Source organism: Rhinoraja longicauda, chromosome 9 (genome assembly GCF_053455715.1).
Source record: "Rhinoraja longicauda isolate Sanriku21f chromosome 9, sRhiLon1.1, whole genome shotgun sequence".
Classification (NCBI taxonomy): Eukaryota; Metazoa; Chordata; class Chondrichthyes; order Rajiformes; family Arhynchobatidae; genus Rhinoraja; species Rhinoraja longicauda.
Window position 1 is genome coordinate 22,950,199 of NC_135961.1, and position 16,732 is coordinate 22,966,930.

General features: G+C 42.5%; 1 protein-coding gene across 6 annotated transcripts in view; it reads right to left on the reverse strand.

The window, feature by feature from the left end:
* Positions 1-16,732, reverse strand: part of LOC144596539 (transcriptional-regulating factor 1-like) — a 207,802-nt gene that overhangs the window by 31,421 nt on the left and 159,649 nt on the right. For all 6 annotated transcript variants that reach the window (XM_078404958.1, XM_078404962.1, XM_078404961.1 and 3 more), the window contains 3 exons: positions 6,203-6,342; positions 4,323-4,426; positions 2,915-2,990 (listed from right to left, as the gene is read on the reverse strand). In XM_078404958.1, coding sequence (XP_078261084.1) covers positions 2,915-2,990; positions 4,323-4,426; positions 6,203-6,342 — 320 coding nt within the window. The remainder of the gene's footprint in view (positions 1-2,914; positions 2,991-4,322; positions 4,427-6,202; positions 6,343-16,732) is intronic.

Genomic DNA, 16,732 nt, shown 5'->3' on the forward strand with positions numbered 1-16,732 from the left:
CTATCATGAGTATATTCTACTATTATAGAAAGGTTATTGAACAGAAATACTTTTTACAACAAAGAAAAGATTGTTTTGTTTTTTCTATTTTGCTTTTTCCTTACACATCCCAATTCTCTTGGTATTGAATAAAAGAACAATGGTCATAAAATGTATGACTAAGTTATGAAGAGTTTCATTTAAAAAACTGCACGTACCTAATTTAATTGAAGACATACTTGCTCCAGTGGTCTTCAACAGCAAATCACAACAGTCCATGTCCTCCCATCCCTACTCCCCCCAACCCCCCCTACCCCTCCCCCCTACTCCCCTCCCCCCCTTTCCCCCCAAATTTACTCCCCCACCCCTCCTCCCTCCCCCCGACCCCCACTCCGTCCTCCCACTCCCTAACCCCCCCCATCCCCTCTCAACATCAACGGGCCTCACGCTCCGCAGCAAGGCGAGGCAAGCGGCGAGGCAAGTGGCGAGGCCGGGGCGAGACCAGCGGCGAGGTGAGGCGAGGCTAGCGGCTAGGCGAGGCGAGTACAGTGGCGAGGCCAGGCCAGCGGCGAGGCGAGTACAGCGGCGAGGCCGGGCCAGCAGCAAGGCCGGGCCAGGCTAGCAGCGAGACGAGGTGAGTACAGCGGCGAGGCTGGGCCAGCGGCGGGGCGAGTACAGCGGCGAGGCTGGGCCAGCGGCGGGGCATGTGTTTTGCGGAAAAATGTGAGGCGAAATCGGAATGGCAGAAATGAAACAAGAAAGCGGAAACGTTCCGCCAAATTCGGACAGGTTGGGAGGTCTGCTTGTCGATTTTCCTCAGGTTGTACTTATCATACTGCTACAAAGAACGCTATATTTTTGTTACAATTGAAAATAAATATATTAATTGCTTCACCATTGACAAAATCCAGGGCACAAATATTACCCCAGAGTGCAAGAACTAAAGCAAGTTATTCAAGTATAGAGTTTTCACCTAAGTGAGCGATTGAGCAATTCTCGGTGTTATGAAACTCAGCAGATGTGGAGCACTTAAAAGGTACATGGACATACGATACGATAAAACTTTATTCATCCCCGGAGGGAAATAAGTAGAAAGGATACAGATTTTACAATATTTACATTAACCTGGTTAAGTGTAATAATTTGTCATTCCTATTTTGGTATATTTTTTAACCTTTTACATGGCCAATCTGGAAGGAAATAATTTCTACAGACAAATAGGTCTATCAAGAGGTAGAGCTGATACCATTACATTAAGTAGATCTGTAAACTTCCTATGATAGTCTTTGGATGTTCTTTTAAACAAAAATAAATTCTACAGCAGCAAAATACTGTAGATGAGGAAAATTTAAAATAAAATTAAAAAATGCCAGAAATACTTGGCAGCGCAAACAGCAACTGCGAGGAAATAAACAAAGATGATGTTTCATCAGAATAAAACCTGACTTGATGCATTATTTCCAGCACTTCCTTTTCTTATTTTAAAAGTCGAAGGCTGGTGGGAGTGAGGAAAATGGACAGAGCTAACAGGAAAATCCAATACTGAAATTGTAATTAAAGAGCAAATCAATTGAGGCTAGATACGTTATCTTTTTTAAAGATAATTCTGAGCCATTGCAGCAGTCATGAGAAAGCAGTGCGGTGAAGGTATGTGTCTTCACTGTACATGTGAAACTTGACCTTGTGTTTTCAGATGATGTAGCCAAACAGCAACATGAGACTAGCAACCTTCTCGTTCTATTTGACAGCATGGCAAATTCGAAGAAAGAAGAATTTGCAAATGTTGGTGTGTTCATCTGATAAAAGGAATCCCATTTTAGTCAGGATAGATAATAATTTCTATGTAGCTTGGACCCCCAACCAAATACAAGTTCCGAGGTATAAATATCACCAACAATTTAAACTTGACCCACCACATCAGCAATACGGCCAAGAAAGCCTCCAATGTTTCTCCTTCCCCAGAAGACTAAGAAATTTTGGCTTGTCCCCAATGAGTCTCACCAATTTCTGAAGCTGCACCCTAGAAAGTATCCTGTTCAGATGCATCACAGCCTGGTGTGGCAACTGCTCTGCCTAAAAACACAAGAAACTGCAGAGAGATGTGGGTGCAAGCAAGTCCATAACGCGAACCAACCTCCCTCCCTCACCACCATCTACACTTAACCCTTCCTCTAGAAAACAGCCAACATTATCAAAGACCACTCACGCCCCAGTCATGCTCTCTTCTCCCCTCTCCTGTTGGGCAGGAGATACAAAAGCATGGAAGTATGTGCTCCCAGATTCAACAACAGTTTCTTGCTGTTATCAGATTCTGGAACAGACCTTTCACATGCTAATGATTTATTCCCAATCATCCAAACAACCTTGTTATCACTACTGCATTTGCTTTTCAACAGCACCTTCTCTGCAGCTAGAACACTATATTCTGCACTCAGTTTATTTTTTCTTTTGTGCAATGGATGTACTCACATAGGGTTTGATCTGCCTGGATAGTACACAAAACAATCTTGATGCATGTGATAATAAATCAATAACAATACATTTTCGCTTGCTCGTCCTACAAAAGAAAATCCATATGTTTCAGCATCACATGGGGTATTGATTCTCGAATTTGTACGATCAACATAAATTGACGTCTAAAACAACTAATCAGGTGGTGCAAATTAGTGCAGATGCTGAAAATGTAAATTAAAACAAAATAAGATATGCAGAAAACTTTCACCAGGAAAAGTTCCAATTTTGGTGAAAGGTCCTCTCTCCCTACTGACGCTGTAAGAACTGCTGAGTGTTTTCAGCATTTGCTTGTTATTTTCTAGAACGTTCTCAAGACAAGATAAATAACAAGAACTTTGAAGATTCATGAGAAATAGCTGTAATATTCCGTAGGACAGAGGACACGGTGACCAGTGAGAAGTAAGTGGAATAAGCTACATACCAGCATAGTGATAATCTGCTAATGGATGGGGTTTGGCTTTATTAGGTGGCTTCATCAGCAAAATCTCCACAGCCATCTAGCACAACAAGAAACAGAAATATATTGAAGCATAATTTATTCATTCAATGTTTTGATTTGATTAAGAACTACAATAAGCAAGTGAATAATAAAGAATCAGAAAAAAACATGTTATTTTAATCTTCTGAGCCTATTCTTCCTTTATGCACTATGACCATTCTCTTCTCCTACATCAAAATATAACACATAATAATGAGTGTTTTCTGGTAACAGACTATGAAATCTCCAAAGCTAAAAAAAACCCAGTGTAAACTAGATGATGACATACATTGAGGTTGCACATTATCATATTACCAAATGACCACAGTCTGCCTCCTTTGTAAAAATAAACATTCTAAATGAACAAGTTAATTAAACCAAATATCATTTGAATTAAATAAATCAGCTATTACGTAAAATAAGGAGTTTAAACCATTATTCAATCCTGTAAGTTTAACTAATAATCATCAATCCTTTCCTTTGGAAAGTCATCAACAGCATAACAGAATACTATCCTTTTTCTTTACTGCAGAGATGTTGCAGTGCATGATGTCTTCAAATTTAACAGCTAAAATAGCATTTTTGTCTAAATAAAACAAACAGTACAGCAATATACTTTATCATGGAGAGCACCAGATAGCAGATTATGACATAATCCCATAGACAATTTAAGGTTGTTTTTTTTTTGCTGTAGGCTCTTAATTTTGTTTATTTAATAATATCTGATAGTTTATGTAAAAAAATGACAGTTGAACCGAAGATGCTATCACCTTTATACTCTCAGCCTTCTTTATATAGTAGTCTAAAATAGGAAGCAAATCATCACACCCTAAATGTTAACCATTTATCTGACAGTAAATCATTTGAGAAATGGCAATATTTCCTATCTTTATTGCCCATTTTCATTTGTTTTTTAACCTTTTATCCATGCAAAGAATGTAAAAGATGAACATGGATTGTGTACAGATATCTCTTCCTTAATTTTGTTTTTTTAAACAGAAATAAATAGCATAAATTCATGTTAATTACAAAACAATTGTGCTGATTATAAAATCAAATTGAGGAAGCTCGCTTTAATATAAACAATGTTTCAATATTTTAATATTTCACAAAATTTTCATTTTCCAATGCAACCATCAACTATCCCGAGGTCGCTGAAGATTTGAAATGTATGCTATGCAAGCTCTATATCGGGACATGGATCACGTGTAGGCAGATGAGAATAGTTTATCTTGGCATCATGTTCTGCAGAGACAGTGGGCCAAAGGGCCTGTTCCTGTGCTGTGCTTTTTAATGTTCTATGTCACAGTTAATTACAAGTAAGCAGAGCTTGTTTTAATATTGCACTCACCAAAATGTTCCCGTCCGCCTCAAAAAGACAATGTAAGGCGAGTTCTCGATTTGTCCCACCACCTGGCAACACACTAGAGCAAGCCATGTTCAACATATCTTCCACTATAGTAAATAAATTAAAGTATTCATTTTTACTAAACTTGGACAATATCACTAATTTCATAAGCAAGTTTAAATACTGCAAACATGCATGACATGATGCAAAGAGATAATTAACCTCGTCTACAATTATTCCTCGACCACTATTAGTTGACAGATTAATTGGTCAGTCATCTACCGGATCTATTGTGCAAGAAATAGCTGCACCACTTCAAAAAATGCTCCATTAGCCTTTGAATAGTTTGACAATATGCAACAAGGATAAAATAAGAAAGCAGAGGGAGGAGCATAATAGGTCAGGTGGCATCAATGGAGGAAAATACAGTTAACATCGAACCCCTTCATCTGGACTGAAAGAGGAAGAGTAAAGCATAGAAAGAGGCAGAGGAGGAGGAATAGGGGTCGGCTAAGAGCTAGCAAGTGATAGGTGTAGATAGATTCCAACATCTGCAATCTCTCATGTCTCATGGAATAGAGGAAAAGAAAACAGAACCATGGAGTTTCCGTTGTAAAATAAGAAATGTGGTGAAGGAGATTCTTAAAACAGGGTTACAATTAAAAACACAATTGGTTCAATTGATCAAGTAGCCACAGGATCATACAGTATGGAACAGGTCCTTCAGCCCAACTCACCCATGCCTAACAGGTTTAGGACACTGATGACAACTCAAGTGTTTTGCATACGTTGAATACAACAAATTGTGGTTGATTTCTTCCTCCACCCCCCCCCCCCCCCCCCCCAACATGTAGAATTTTGAACAAAGGTGTATTTTCAGTCAAATTATTCTGTCTCATTCGATGATTCAAGTAAAACTTTAAATAAAACTGGATTGATAAATCAGTGCAGGAAGTGTACATAAATGGAAAGTAGAATCTTAGCCTTGGTGTCCTGGACAGCGCTCCACGGTCATGTGAATACCATTTAGGCATACACAGTATTTTACAGGGATGATAAGGGACAGGAACTTAAAACAAAACCCTCACCCATTCTCCAAAGACTGACTCAGGGATTAAATCCATTCTTCTCAGAACTGAATATGCCAAAACATAGGTTAACAAAAAAAAAGTTTTATCTCTTCCTCCTCCCGAAAGCATTCATTTCCTCTGGACACTTCATTCTTAGCCATGGTTGTCCCAATGCAAGTGGCAACAGTAGAATGTCAAAGTGCCCATTACTCATGTACAAGTCTGTACACTACGTGTTCACCCATTTGCATCTGATGTGCACAGGTACCCTTCTGCCAGGAGATACAAAATACATGTTTCTCCCTCCAGCCCACAGTTGTCAAGGCACAGCACCTTACCATCATTCACATTGAAATTAACTAACTCAGGAACCAAGGGTCAAAGCTGGGAGATTTTGTTCTGCATAGTTCAGGATAATACATTCCTATCTCTGCTATTTGGACCCATTTCTGTATCTATTTATTACAAGCAGGTATGATAAAGAGTAAGTGCATGGGAGAATAAGTGTCCTTAAAAATCCTCACCTTGGGTGGGTGGTGGCCTTGTGAGTCAATGAATATTCAATTTAGGTTCTGGCTGGATTTAGCCTAACACTTGGTTGTAAATGGGTTTGAAAGAGAAATCACTAAAATAATCTGAAATGGCATTCTGAAGTACACTTGCAGCAAATCACAGCCAACATAACTATTGTCATGAGTCTCCAAGAAGCAAGAGAAGGATTTAAAATTTGTTCCCAGTGAGAGATATTTAACTACATTTCACATTAAAACCATTGTTGTAATAACCTACAATGCAATCATTATCCATTAATACCTTTTTGTTGTTCTTCTGGGTTTTCCAACTCACACCAAGGCTTCCACACCAAGTCTGCTTTCGAGACATCTTTTTCAGCTCGTGACCTGTCTTGTAAAGCTGGGATCGTGGCTTGAAACCTCATTCCCATGTTGATTCGCCTAACAATATTTTAAATAGTGTGAGCATATCAGCAGATATGAAAAGGTAACAAAATTAGTCAAGTCAAGTCAAGTCAATTTTATTTGTATAGCACATTTAAAAACAACCCACGTTGACCAAAGTGCTGTACATCTGATTAGGTTCCAATGGGGAAAAAAAAAGAAACATACAGTAGCACGCAAACAGTTCACAGCGCCTCCTCAATGAGCCTCAAACGCTAGGGAGTAGAAATAGGTTTTGAGCCTGGACTTAAAGGAGTCGATGGAGGGGGCAGTTCTGATGGGGAGAGGGATGCTGTTCCACAGTCTAGGAGCTGCAACCGCAAAAGCGCGGTCACCCCTGAGCTTAAGCCTAGACCGCGGGATAGTGAGTAGCCCCAAGTCGGCCGACCTGAGGGACCTGGAGTTAGAGAGGGGGGTTAGAAGATTTTTGATGTAGGGGGGGGAGTGTCCATTTAGGGCTTTATACGTGAATAGGAGGAGCTTGAAGTTGATTCTGTACCGTACAGGGAGCCAGTGGAGAGAGGCCAGAATCGGGGTGATGTGGTCCCTTTTACGGGTACCCGTCAGGAGTCTCGCTGCGGCGTTTTGGACCAGTTGCAGGCGGGACAGGGAAGATTGGCTGATCCCAGTGTATAGGGAGTTGCAGTAGTCTAGGCGGGAGGAAATGAAAGCGTGAATGATTTTTTCACAGTATAAACATTGACTTCTCCAACTTTAGATAGTTCCTCTGTCCCTGGGTAGACAGAAGGATGATAAATCCCCTGGGCCTGATGGTCTGCATCACAGGGTCCTCAGGGAAGTGGCTCTAGAAATAGTGGATGCATTGGTGATCACTTTCCAATGTTCAATAGATTCAGGATCAGTTCCGGTGGATTGGAGGATAGCTAATGTTATCCCACTTTTCAAGAAAGGAGCGAGAGACAGAAAACAGGGAATTACAGACCAGTTAGCCTGACTTCGGTGGTGGGAAAGATGCTGGAGTCAATTATTAAAGAGGTAATAATGGTGCATTTGGATAGCAGTAAAAGGATAAGTTCAAGTCAGCCTGGATTTATGAAAGGGAAATCATGCTTGACTAATCTTCTGGAATTTTTTGAGGACGTGACAAGTAACATGGATGAAGGGGAGCCAGTGGATGTAGTGTATCTAGACTTTCAAAAAGCCTTTGATAAGGTCCCGCATGGGAGATTGGTGACTAAAATTAGAGCACATGGCATTGGGGGTAGGGTGTTGACATGGATAGAAAATTGGTTGGCAGACAGGAAGCAAAGAGTAGGAGTAAACGGGTCCTTTTCAGAATGGCAGGCAGTGGCGAGTGGAGTGCTGCAAGGCTCGGTGTTGGGGCCGCAACTGTTTACCATATATATTAATGATTTGGAAGAGGGAATTAGAAGCAACACTAGCAAGTTTGCAGATGACACAAAGCTGGGTGGCAGTGTAAGCTGTGAAGAGGATGTTAGGAGGTTGCAGGGTGACCTGGACTGGTTGAGTGAGTGGGCAGATGTGTGGCAGATGCAGTATAATATAGATAAAGGTGAGGTTATCCACTTTGGCGGCAGAAATAAGGAGGCAGATTATTATCTCAATGGAGTTAGGTTAGGTAAGGGGGAGATGCAGCGAGACCTGGGTGTCCTTGTACACCAGTCACTGAAAGTTGGCGTGCAGCTACAGCAGGCAGTGAAGAAAGCTAATGGAATGTTGGCCTTCATAACAAGAGGATTTCAGTATAGGAGTAAAGAGGTTCTTCTGCAGTTGTATAGGGCCCTGGTAAGACCTCATCTGGAGTATTGTGTTGAGTTTTTGTCTCCTAATTTGAGGAAGGACATCCTTGTAATTGAGGCAGTGCAGCGTAGGTTCACGAAATTGATCCCTGGGATGGGGGGACTGACATATGAGGAAAGATTGAAAAGACTAGGCTTGTATTCACTGGAGTTTAGAAGGATGAGAGGGGATCTTATAGAAACATATAAAATTATAAAAGGACTGGACAAGCTAGATGCAGGAAAAATGTTCCCAATGTTGGGCGAGTCCAAAACTAGGGGTCACCGTCTTTGAATGAAGGGGAGGACATTTAAAACTGAGGTGAGAAAAAACTTTTTCACCCAGATTGTCGTGAATTTGTGGAATTCTCTGCCACAGAGGGCAGTGGAAGCCAAATCACTGGATGGATTTAAGAGAGAGTTAGATAGAGCTCTAGGGGCTAGTAGAATCAAGGGATATGGGGAGAAGTTGGGCACGGGTTATTGATTGGGGACGATCAGCCATGATCACAATGAATGGCGGTGCTGGCTCGAAGGGCCGAATGGCCTCCTCCTGCACCTATTTTCTATGTTTCTAAAGCTTCTCCCCGATCATTGTGAACAAGAAAATGTAAATAAATTGATTGACTCAAAATATATAGATGCTACTGGCAAGATCAACATCTAACAGTCATTCCAAATTCTTTATTCTACTCATTGGATTGTGGATTTCAGAGGCCAAGCCAGCAATCTTTTTTTTGTGAAAAACCCTGACCGCTCTTGAGAAGGTGATCGTGAGCTACCTTCTTGAAGCACTGCACTTAATGAGTGCATCTTCTGAACTCAATAAGTTGACAGGTCATTGGCAGTAAAAAGTCAAACACATTGTTGTGGCGGCCCAGAGCTGTGACGACAATGGATTTCTTTCCCTCAAGGACATTGGTGAACCAATAATGTTTTTCCAAAGTGGACGTTTCATGGTCACCCCTGCAAATAATATATTTTTAATGTATTTACTTAATTAACAGAATTTAAATTCCCCAGCTGCCATTGGTGGTATTTGACCTTGAGTCACTGAATGCTTAGTCCAGATCTCTGAAGATGGACACAAAATGCTGGAGTAACTCAGCGGGACAGGCAGCATCTCAGGAGAGAAGGGATGGGTGACGTATCGGGTCGAGACCCTTCTTCAGACTGAGAGTCAGGGGAGAGGGAGTCCAGACATATGAATTCTATATCTCTCAATTGCTTTTCACCAGCAACTAAACATAGCACAAAAAGTAAGGAAATTTGTGTTTGGTAGATTATTTCTTTGTTGTAACAATGCTTCTTGGCAATAAATCTTATACCGTTGGAAAGCCTGTTTATTTCCCTTTTAAATGGTGCCACATTTGTAAGGAACATGCATTTGTGGGATGAGCAGCAGAGCTGAGTATATGGGTTGCGCCCATGAAAAATTTGCCAAATCTTCTCTGCCAATGCCAAACAGCTTATTCTGCTGTTGCTATTGACTCTTGTTTTGAGCTTCTGGTACCCCCAGGTGCTGACAAGAATGGGATACCATCCCACAACAGTGTGTGACCAGGCTGGTGACCGGCATGAGGAGGAGGTGCCAGGCTGTTGTGGCTGTGTATGGTTCTTCCACACACTACTGTGGCTCCTGTTTATTAAATGAATAAATTGTTAAATTGCCAATATGTCTTGTTTCTTCAGACCAATCATCCAATCCACCAAACAACACCGAACAAGAGTCAATGGCAGAATAAGCTGTTTGGCATTGGCAGAGATTTGGCAAATTTTTCATGGGCGCATCCCATATACTCAGCTCTGCTGCTCATCCCACAAATGCATGTTCCTTACAAATGTGGCACCATTTAAAAGGGAAATAAACAGGCTTTCCAACGGTATAAGATTTATTGCCAAGAAGCATTGTTACAATAAATAAATAATCTACCAAACACAAATTTCCTTACTTTTTGTGCTATGTTTATATGGTTACTATAACCCCAGATAAATAAATGGGTGCAACATTTCTAATTTTCTTGGATTATAATGTGGCGACAACTTATTCACCAATATTCAAAGTTCAATACTGATTGTGTTCAACAAATAACTTCTCCAGAAAAAAACTGCTTCAATAGAATAAAAATCAAAATGGTTCAAGACTGTGGTATTTAGTCTTAAAACAAACTCAGCAGTGACATAAACAAAAACAGGAAGTGCCAAAAACAAACAGCACCTATGGAACAGAGTCAACATCACAGGTCAAAGACCTTTCAATTAGAACTGGGAAAGAAAGAAAACAATTTAGTTCTAAGTTTCAGACTGTGGGGTAAAGATTGGCACCACAAAAGGGAATCTCTCTGAGAGGGTGACGCAAGAGATGCCATGGGGATACACTATTTATGAAGCTATCTTGCAGTCATAGTGATATAGCGTGGAAACAGGCCCTTTGGCCCAACTTGCCCACACTGGCCAACATGTCCCATCTACACTTGTCCCACCCGCCTGCATTTGGTCCCTATCCCTCCAAACCTGTCCTATCCATGTACCTGTATAAATCTTTCTTAAATGATGCTAAAGTCCCTGCCTCAACTACCTCCTCTGGCAGCTCGTTCCATATACCCACATCCTAAGTGTGAAAAAGTTACCCCCCGGATTCCAATTAATTCTTTTCCCCTTCACCTTAATCCTATGTCCTCTGGTCCTCGATTCCTCTACTCTGGGCAAGAGACTCATTGCATCTACCCAACCTATTCCTCTCATGATTATATACACATCTATAATATCACCCCTCATCCTCCTGCACTCTCAGAGTCCTAGCCTATTCAACCTCTTCCTATAGCTCAGCCCCTCGTATCCTGGAAACATCATCGTAAATCTTCTCTGTGCCCTTTCCAGCTTGACAACATCTTTCCAATAACATGGTGCCCAGAACCGAACACAATACTCTAAATGCAACCTCAACTACGTCTTATGTAACTGCAACATGACCTCCCACCTTCTATACTCAGCCTTGGTTTGTAGATTAATGAAGACAGGGAGGCAGAAAACAAAATGGGCATGTACAAACTGAAATACAGATCGGAACTGAAGTTCAGACTGTTTCTATACAGAGAAAAGGTGGGTTAATATTATGGATGGATAACTTACAAAAGCACTTGCCGGTTCTGATACAAACAAAAAGAGAATTATCTAACTTTGTTGAATTTAGTATTTAATTCCAGAAGACACATTGTACCGAGGAAGAAGATGATCACAGGGTGAGTTTGGGACAGAGGATGGGACTAACAGGCAACTGGAAACTCAGAGACATGATCTGATTGTGACATGACCTGTGTTCTGATTGAAAGCCACCCTAACTGCATTTGGACTCTCCAATGTACAGACCGCCATATATTGAAGAACTTAATGCAATAAAGTAAATTGGAGGATGTGCAAGTGAAACGTTGTTTCACATGACAGGACTGTAGAGACAAGAATAGAGTTTCCCTGGTTCCCACCTTCTGCCCCACAGCCTCCACATTCATTGCATCATCCTTCACAATTTCAATCATCTTCAACGAGATTGCATCAAACAAATATTCCCTTCCTCTCCCCTCCTTTTTCACCATTGCCTTCACAACGCCCTGGTCTACCAACGGCACTTTCCCATGCAAGCTGCTCTTTTACCTCTTCTTTTCTCACTATCTACAGACCCAAAATGTCCTTTCAAATGAAACAGCACATCTTCCACTTAGTATAAATTGAACCCTGGTCTCTGGTGCTGTAAGCAGCAACTCTACCACTGCACCACCGTGCTGCCACTGAGCACCAAGCCTCTGCCACACCAGTCCTCCATCCCACTCTGACCTGTCTGTGGCTTCCTGCACAGGAAGGCCCAATGCAATGGATTGCAGTCCCAATGAGGCCCAATGCAATGGATTCATAGTCATACAGCATGGAAACAAGCCCTACGACCCAACTTGCCAATGCCGAACAAGGTGCCCTCATCTGTACTAGTCCTACCTGTCTGCATTTGGCCCATATCCCTCCAAACCTTTCCTGTTCATGTACCTATCCAGATGTCTTTTAAATGTTGTTACAGTACCTGCCTCTAACTACCTCCTCTGGCTTGTTCCATTTACCCACCACTCTCTGAGTGAAAAAGTTGTCTCCCAGGTTTTTATTAAATCTTTCCCCTCTCATATTAAATCGATGTCCTCTGGTTCTTGATTCTGTGCATTTACCGTATCTATTCCTTTCATGATCTTGTACAATATAAGATCACCCAAAGGAATAAAGTCCTAGACTACCCAAGCTCCCCCTATAACCCAGGCCCTCAAGACCTGGCAATATCCTCATAAATCCTCTACACTATTTTCAGCTTAAGATGGAGAGTGTCTATGTGTGTGCTTGTGTGTGTGAGAGAGTGTGTCAGTGAAGGAAAGAGAGATGGAGTGTGTCAGTGTGACAGAGAAAGATGGAGTGTGCTCGTGAAGGAGTAATAGAATGTGTCAGTGAGAGAGAGAGAGAGAGAGAGAGAGAGAGAGAGAGAGAGAGAGAGAGAGAGAGAGAGAGAGAGAGAGAGAGAGAGAGAGAGAGAGAGAGAGAGAGAGAGAGAGAGAGAGAGAGAGAGAGAGAGAGAGAGAGAGAGAGAGAGAGAGAGAGAGAGAGAGAGAGAGAGAGAGAGAGAGAGAGAGAGAGAGAGAGAGAGAGAGAGAGAGAGAGAGAGAGAGAGAGAGGAGAGAGGAGTATGTCAGTGAGAGAGAGATGGAGTGTGACAGTGAGAGACAGATGGAATATGTCCTCACAATATCAGATCACGTGCTTTCACTTTTAGTGTCAGTGATGGCCAGTGCTGCTGAGAAATAAAAAAAATCAGCAGAGGCTGAAAATCTGAATAGACAATAGACAATAGACAATAGGTGCAGGAGTAGGCCATTCAGCCCTTCGAGCCAGCACCGCCATTCAATGCGATCATGGCTGATCACTCAATCAGTACCCCGTTCCTGCCTTCTCCCCATACCCCCCTCACTCCGCTATCCTCAAGAGCTCTATCCAGCTCTCTCTTGAAAGCATCCAACGAACTGGCCTCCACTGCCTTCTGAGGCAGAGAATTCCACACCTTCACCACCCTCTGACTGAAAAAGTTCTTCCTCATCTCCGTTCTAAATGGCCTACCCCTTATTCTCAAACTGTGGCCCCTTGTTCTGGACTCCCCTAACATTGGGAACATGTTATCTGCCTCCAATGTGTCCAATCCCCTAATTATCTTATATGTTTCAATAAGATCCCCCCTCATCCTTCTAAATTCCAGTGTATACAAGCCCATTCGCTCCAGCCTTTCAACATACGACAGTCCCGCCATTCCGGGAATTAACCTAGTGAACCTACGCTGCACGCCCTCCATAGCAAGAATATCCTTCCTCAAATTTGGAGACCAAAACTGCACACAGTACTCCAGGTGCGGTCTCACCAGGGCCCGGTACAACTGTAGAAGGACCTCTTTGCTCCTATACTCAACTCCTCTTGTTACGAAGGTCAACATTCCATTGGCTTTCTTCACTGCCTGCTGTACCTGCATGCTTCCTTTCATTGACTGATGCACTAGGACACCCAGATCTCGTTGAACTCCCCCTCCTCCTAACTTGACACCATTCAGATAATAATCTGCCTTTCTATTCTTACTTCCAAAGTGAATAACCTCACACTTATCTACATTAAACTGCATCTGCCATGTATCCGCCCACTCACACAACCTGTCCAAGTCACCCTGCAGCCTTATTGCATCTTCCTCACAATTCACACTACCCCCCAACTTAGTATCATCTGCAAATTTGCTAATGGTACTTTTAATCCCTTCGTCTAAGTCATTAATGTATATCGTAAATAGCTGGGGTCCCAGCACCGAACCTTGCGGTACCCCACTGGTCACTGCCTGCCATTCCGAAAGGGACCCATTTATCCCCACTCTTTGCTTTCTGTCTGTCAACCAATTTTCTATCCATGTCAGTACCCTACCCCCAATACCATGTGCCCTAATTTTGCCCACTAATCTCCTATGTGGGACCTTGTCGAAGGCTTTCTGAAAGTCGAGGTACACCACATCCACTGACTCTCCCTTGTCAATTTTCCTAGTTACATCCTCAAAAAATTCCAGTAGATTTGTCAAGCATGATTTCCCCTTCGTAAATCCATGCTGACTCGGAATGATCCCGTTACTGCTATCCAAATGCTCAGCAATTTCGTCTTTTATAATTGACTCCAGCATCTTCCCCACCACTGATGTCAGACTAACTGGTCTATAATTCCCCGTTTTCTCTCTCCCTCCTTTCTTAAAAAGTGGGATAACATTTGCTATCCTCCAATCCACAGGAACTGATCCTGAATCTATAGAACATTGAAAAATGATCTCCAATGCTTCCACTATTTCTAGAGCCACCTCCTTAAGTACTCTGGGATGCAGACCATCAGGCCCTGGGGATTTATCAGCCTTCAGTCCCATCAGTCTACCCAAAACCATTTCCTGCCTAATGTGGATTTCCTTCAGTTCCTCCATCACCCTAGGTTCTCCGGCCCCTAGAACATTTGGGAGATTGTGTGTATCTTCCTCAGTGAAGACAGATCCAAAGTAACGGTTTAACTCGTCTGCCATTTCTTTGTTCCCCATAATAAATTCCCCTGCTTCTGTCTTCAAGGGACCCACATTTGCCTTGACTATTTTTTTCCTCTTCACGTACCTAAAAAAACTTTTGCTATCCTCCTTTATATTATTGGCTAGTTTACCCTCGTACCTCATCTTTTCTCCCCGTATTGCCTTTTTAGTTAACTTTTGTTGCTCTTTAAAAGAGTCCCAATCCTCTGTCTTCCCACTCTTCTTTGCTATGTTATACTTCCTCTCCTTAATTTTTATGCTGTCCCTGACTTCCCTCGTCAGCCACAGGTGTCTCTTACTCCCCTTAGAGTCTTTCCACCTCTTTGGAATAAATTGATCCTGCAACCTCTGCATTATTCCCAGGAATACCTGCCATTGCTGTTCTACCGTCTTCCCTGCTAGGGCCTCCTTCCAATCAATTTTGGCCAGCTCCCGCCTCATGCCTCTGTAATCCCCTTTGCTATACTGTAATACCGACACTTCCGATTTTCCCTTCTGCCTTTCCATTTGCAGAGTAAAACTTATCCTGTTGTGATCACTGCCTCCTAATGGCTCTTTTACCTCTAGTCCCCTTATCAGATCAGGATCATTACACAACACTAAATCCAGAATTGCCTTCTCCCTGGTAGGCTCCAGTACAAGCTGTTCTAAGAATCCATCTCGAAGGCACTCTACAAACTCTCTTTCCTGGGGTCCATTTCCAACCTGATTTTCCCAGTCTACCTGCATGTTGAAATCTCCCATAACCACAGTAGCATTACATTTTTGACACGCCAATTTTATCTCCCGATTCAACTTGCACCCTATGTCGAGGCTACTGTTTGGGGGCCTATAGATAACTCCCATTAGGGTCTTTTTACCCTTACAATTTCTCATTTCTATCCATACTGATTCAACATCTCCTGATTCTATGTCACCCCTTGCAAGGGAATGAATATCATTCCTTACCATCAGAGCAACCCCACCCCCTCTGCCCACCTTTCTGTCTTTTCTATACGTTGTGTACCCCTGGATATTCAGTTCCCAGCCCTGGTCCTCTTGTAACCATGTCTCAGTGATCCCTACAACATCATACTTGCCCATGACTAACTGAGCCTCAAGCTCATCCACTTTATTTTTTATACTACGCGCATTTAAGTACAACACTTTAACTTCTGTATTTACCTCCTCTCTCACATCGTTCACAATTGGCCCTGCCCTTAATTTCTTTTCCGCTCTAGAACTTCTGTTCCCATTCTTCCGAGAGTCTTTTGCAATATCTCCTGTATTCCCTTTTACCTCATCTTCATATTCACAATTTGTTAACCCCTCCCCCCCACTACTTAGTTTAAAGCCACAGGTGTCACACTAGCAAACCTGCCTGCCAGAATGTTTGTCCCCCTGCTGTTAAGATGCAACCCGTCCCTTTTGTACAAGTCACCCCTAGCCCAGAAGAGATCCCAGTGGTCCAGAAATCGAAATCCCTGCTCTCTGCACCAGCCCCTCAGCCATAAATTCATACCCTCTATCTCTCTGTTCCTGGCCTCACCAGCACGAGGTACCGGTAGCAGTCCAGAGATAACCACCTTCGACGTCCTACTTCTCAGTGCTTTTCCCAACTCTCTAAACTCCCGCTGTAGCACCTCCTTCCTCTTCCGCCCGACGTCATTCGTGCCCACGTGCACAACGACTTCAGGTTGATCGCCTTCCCTCACTAGGATTTTCTGAAGCCGGTCTGTGATGTGTTAAAAATTAAAAGTGATGGAAGTACTCAGAAAGTCAGGCAGCATCTGTGGAACTTCGGTCCTGCAGAACCATCCTGGACCTGAAGCAGGAAGGCTGTTTTACTTTCCACGTGTACTGTCTGACCTGCAGTGTTTCCAATCTTTTCTGTTCTTGATTGTTCCCACTGCCACTATCATTACAGGCAACTCTGTTTTCATAAAGTGTTGCACAGCTGTAATTGCTCTCTGCAGGCAAAGATTAGTCAGAGTACTTGCACTTTAATTCCCACTGCCAAATACATTTCATT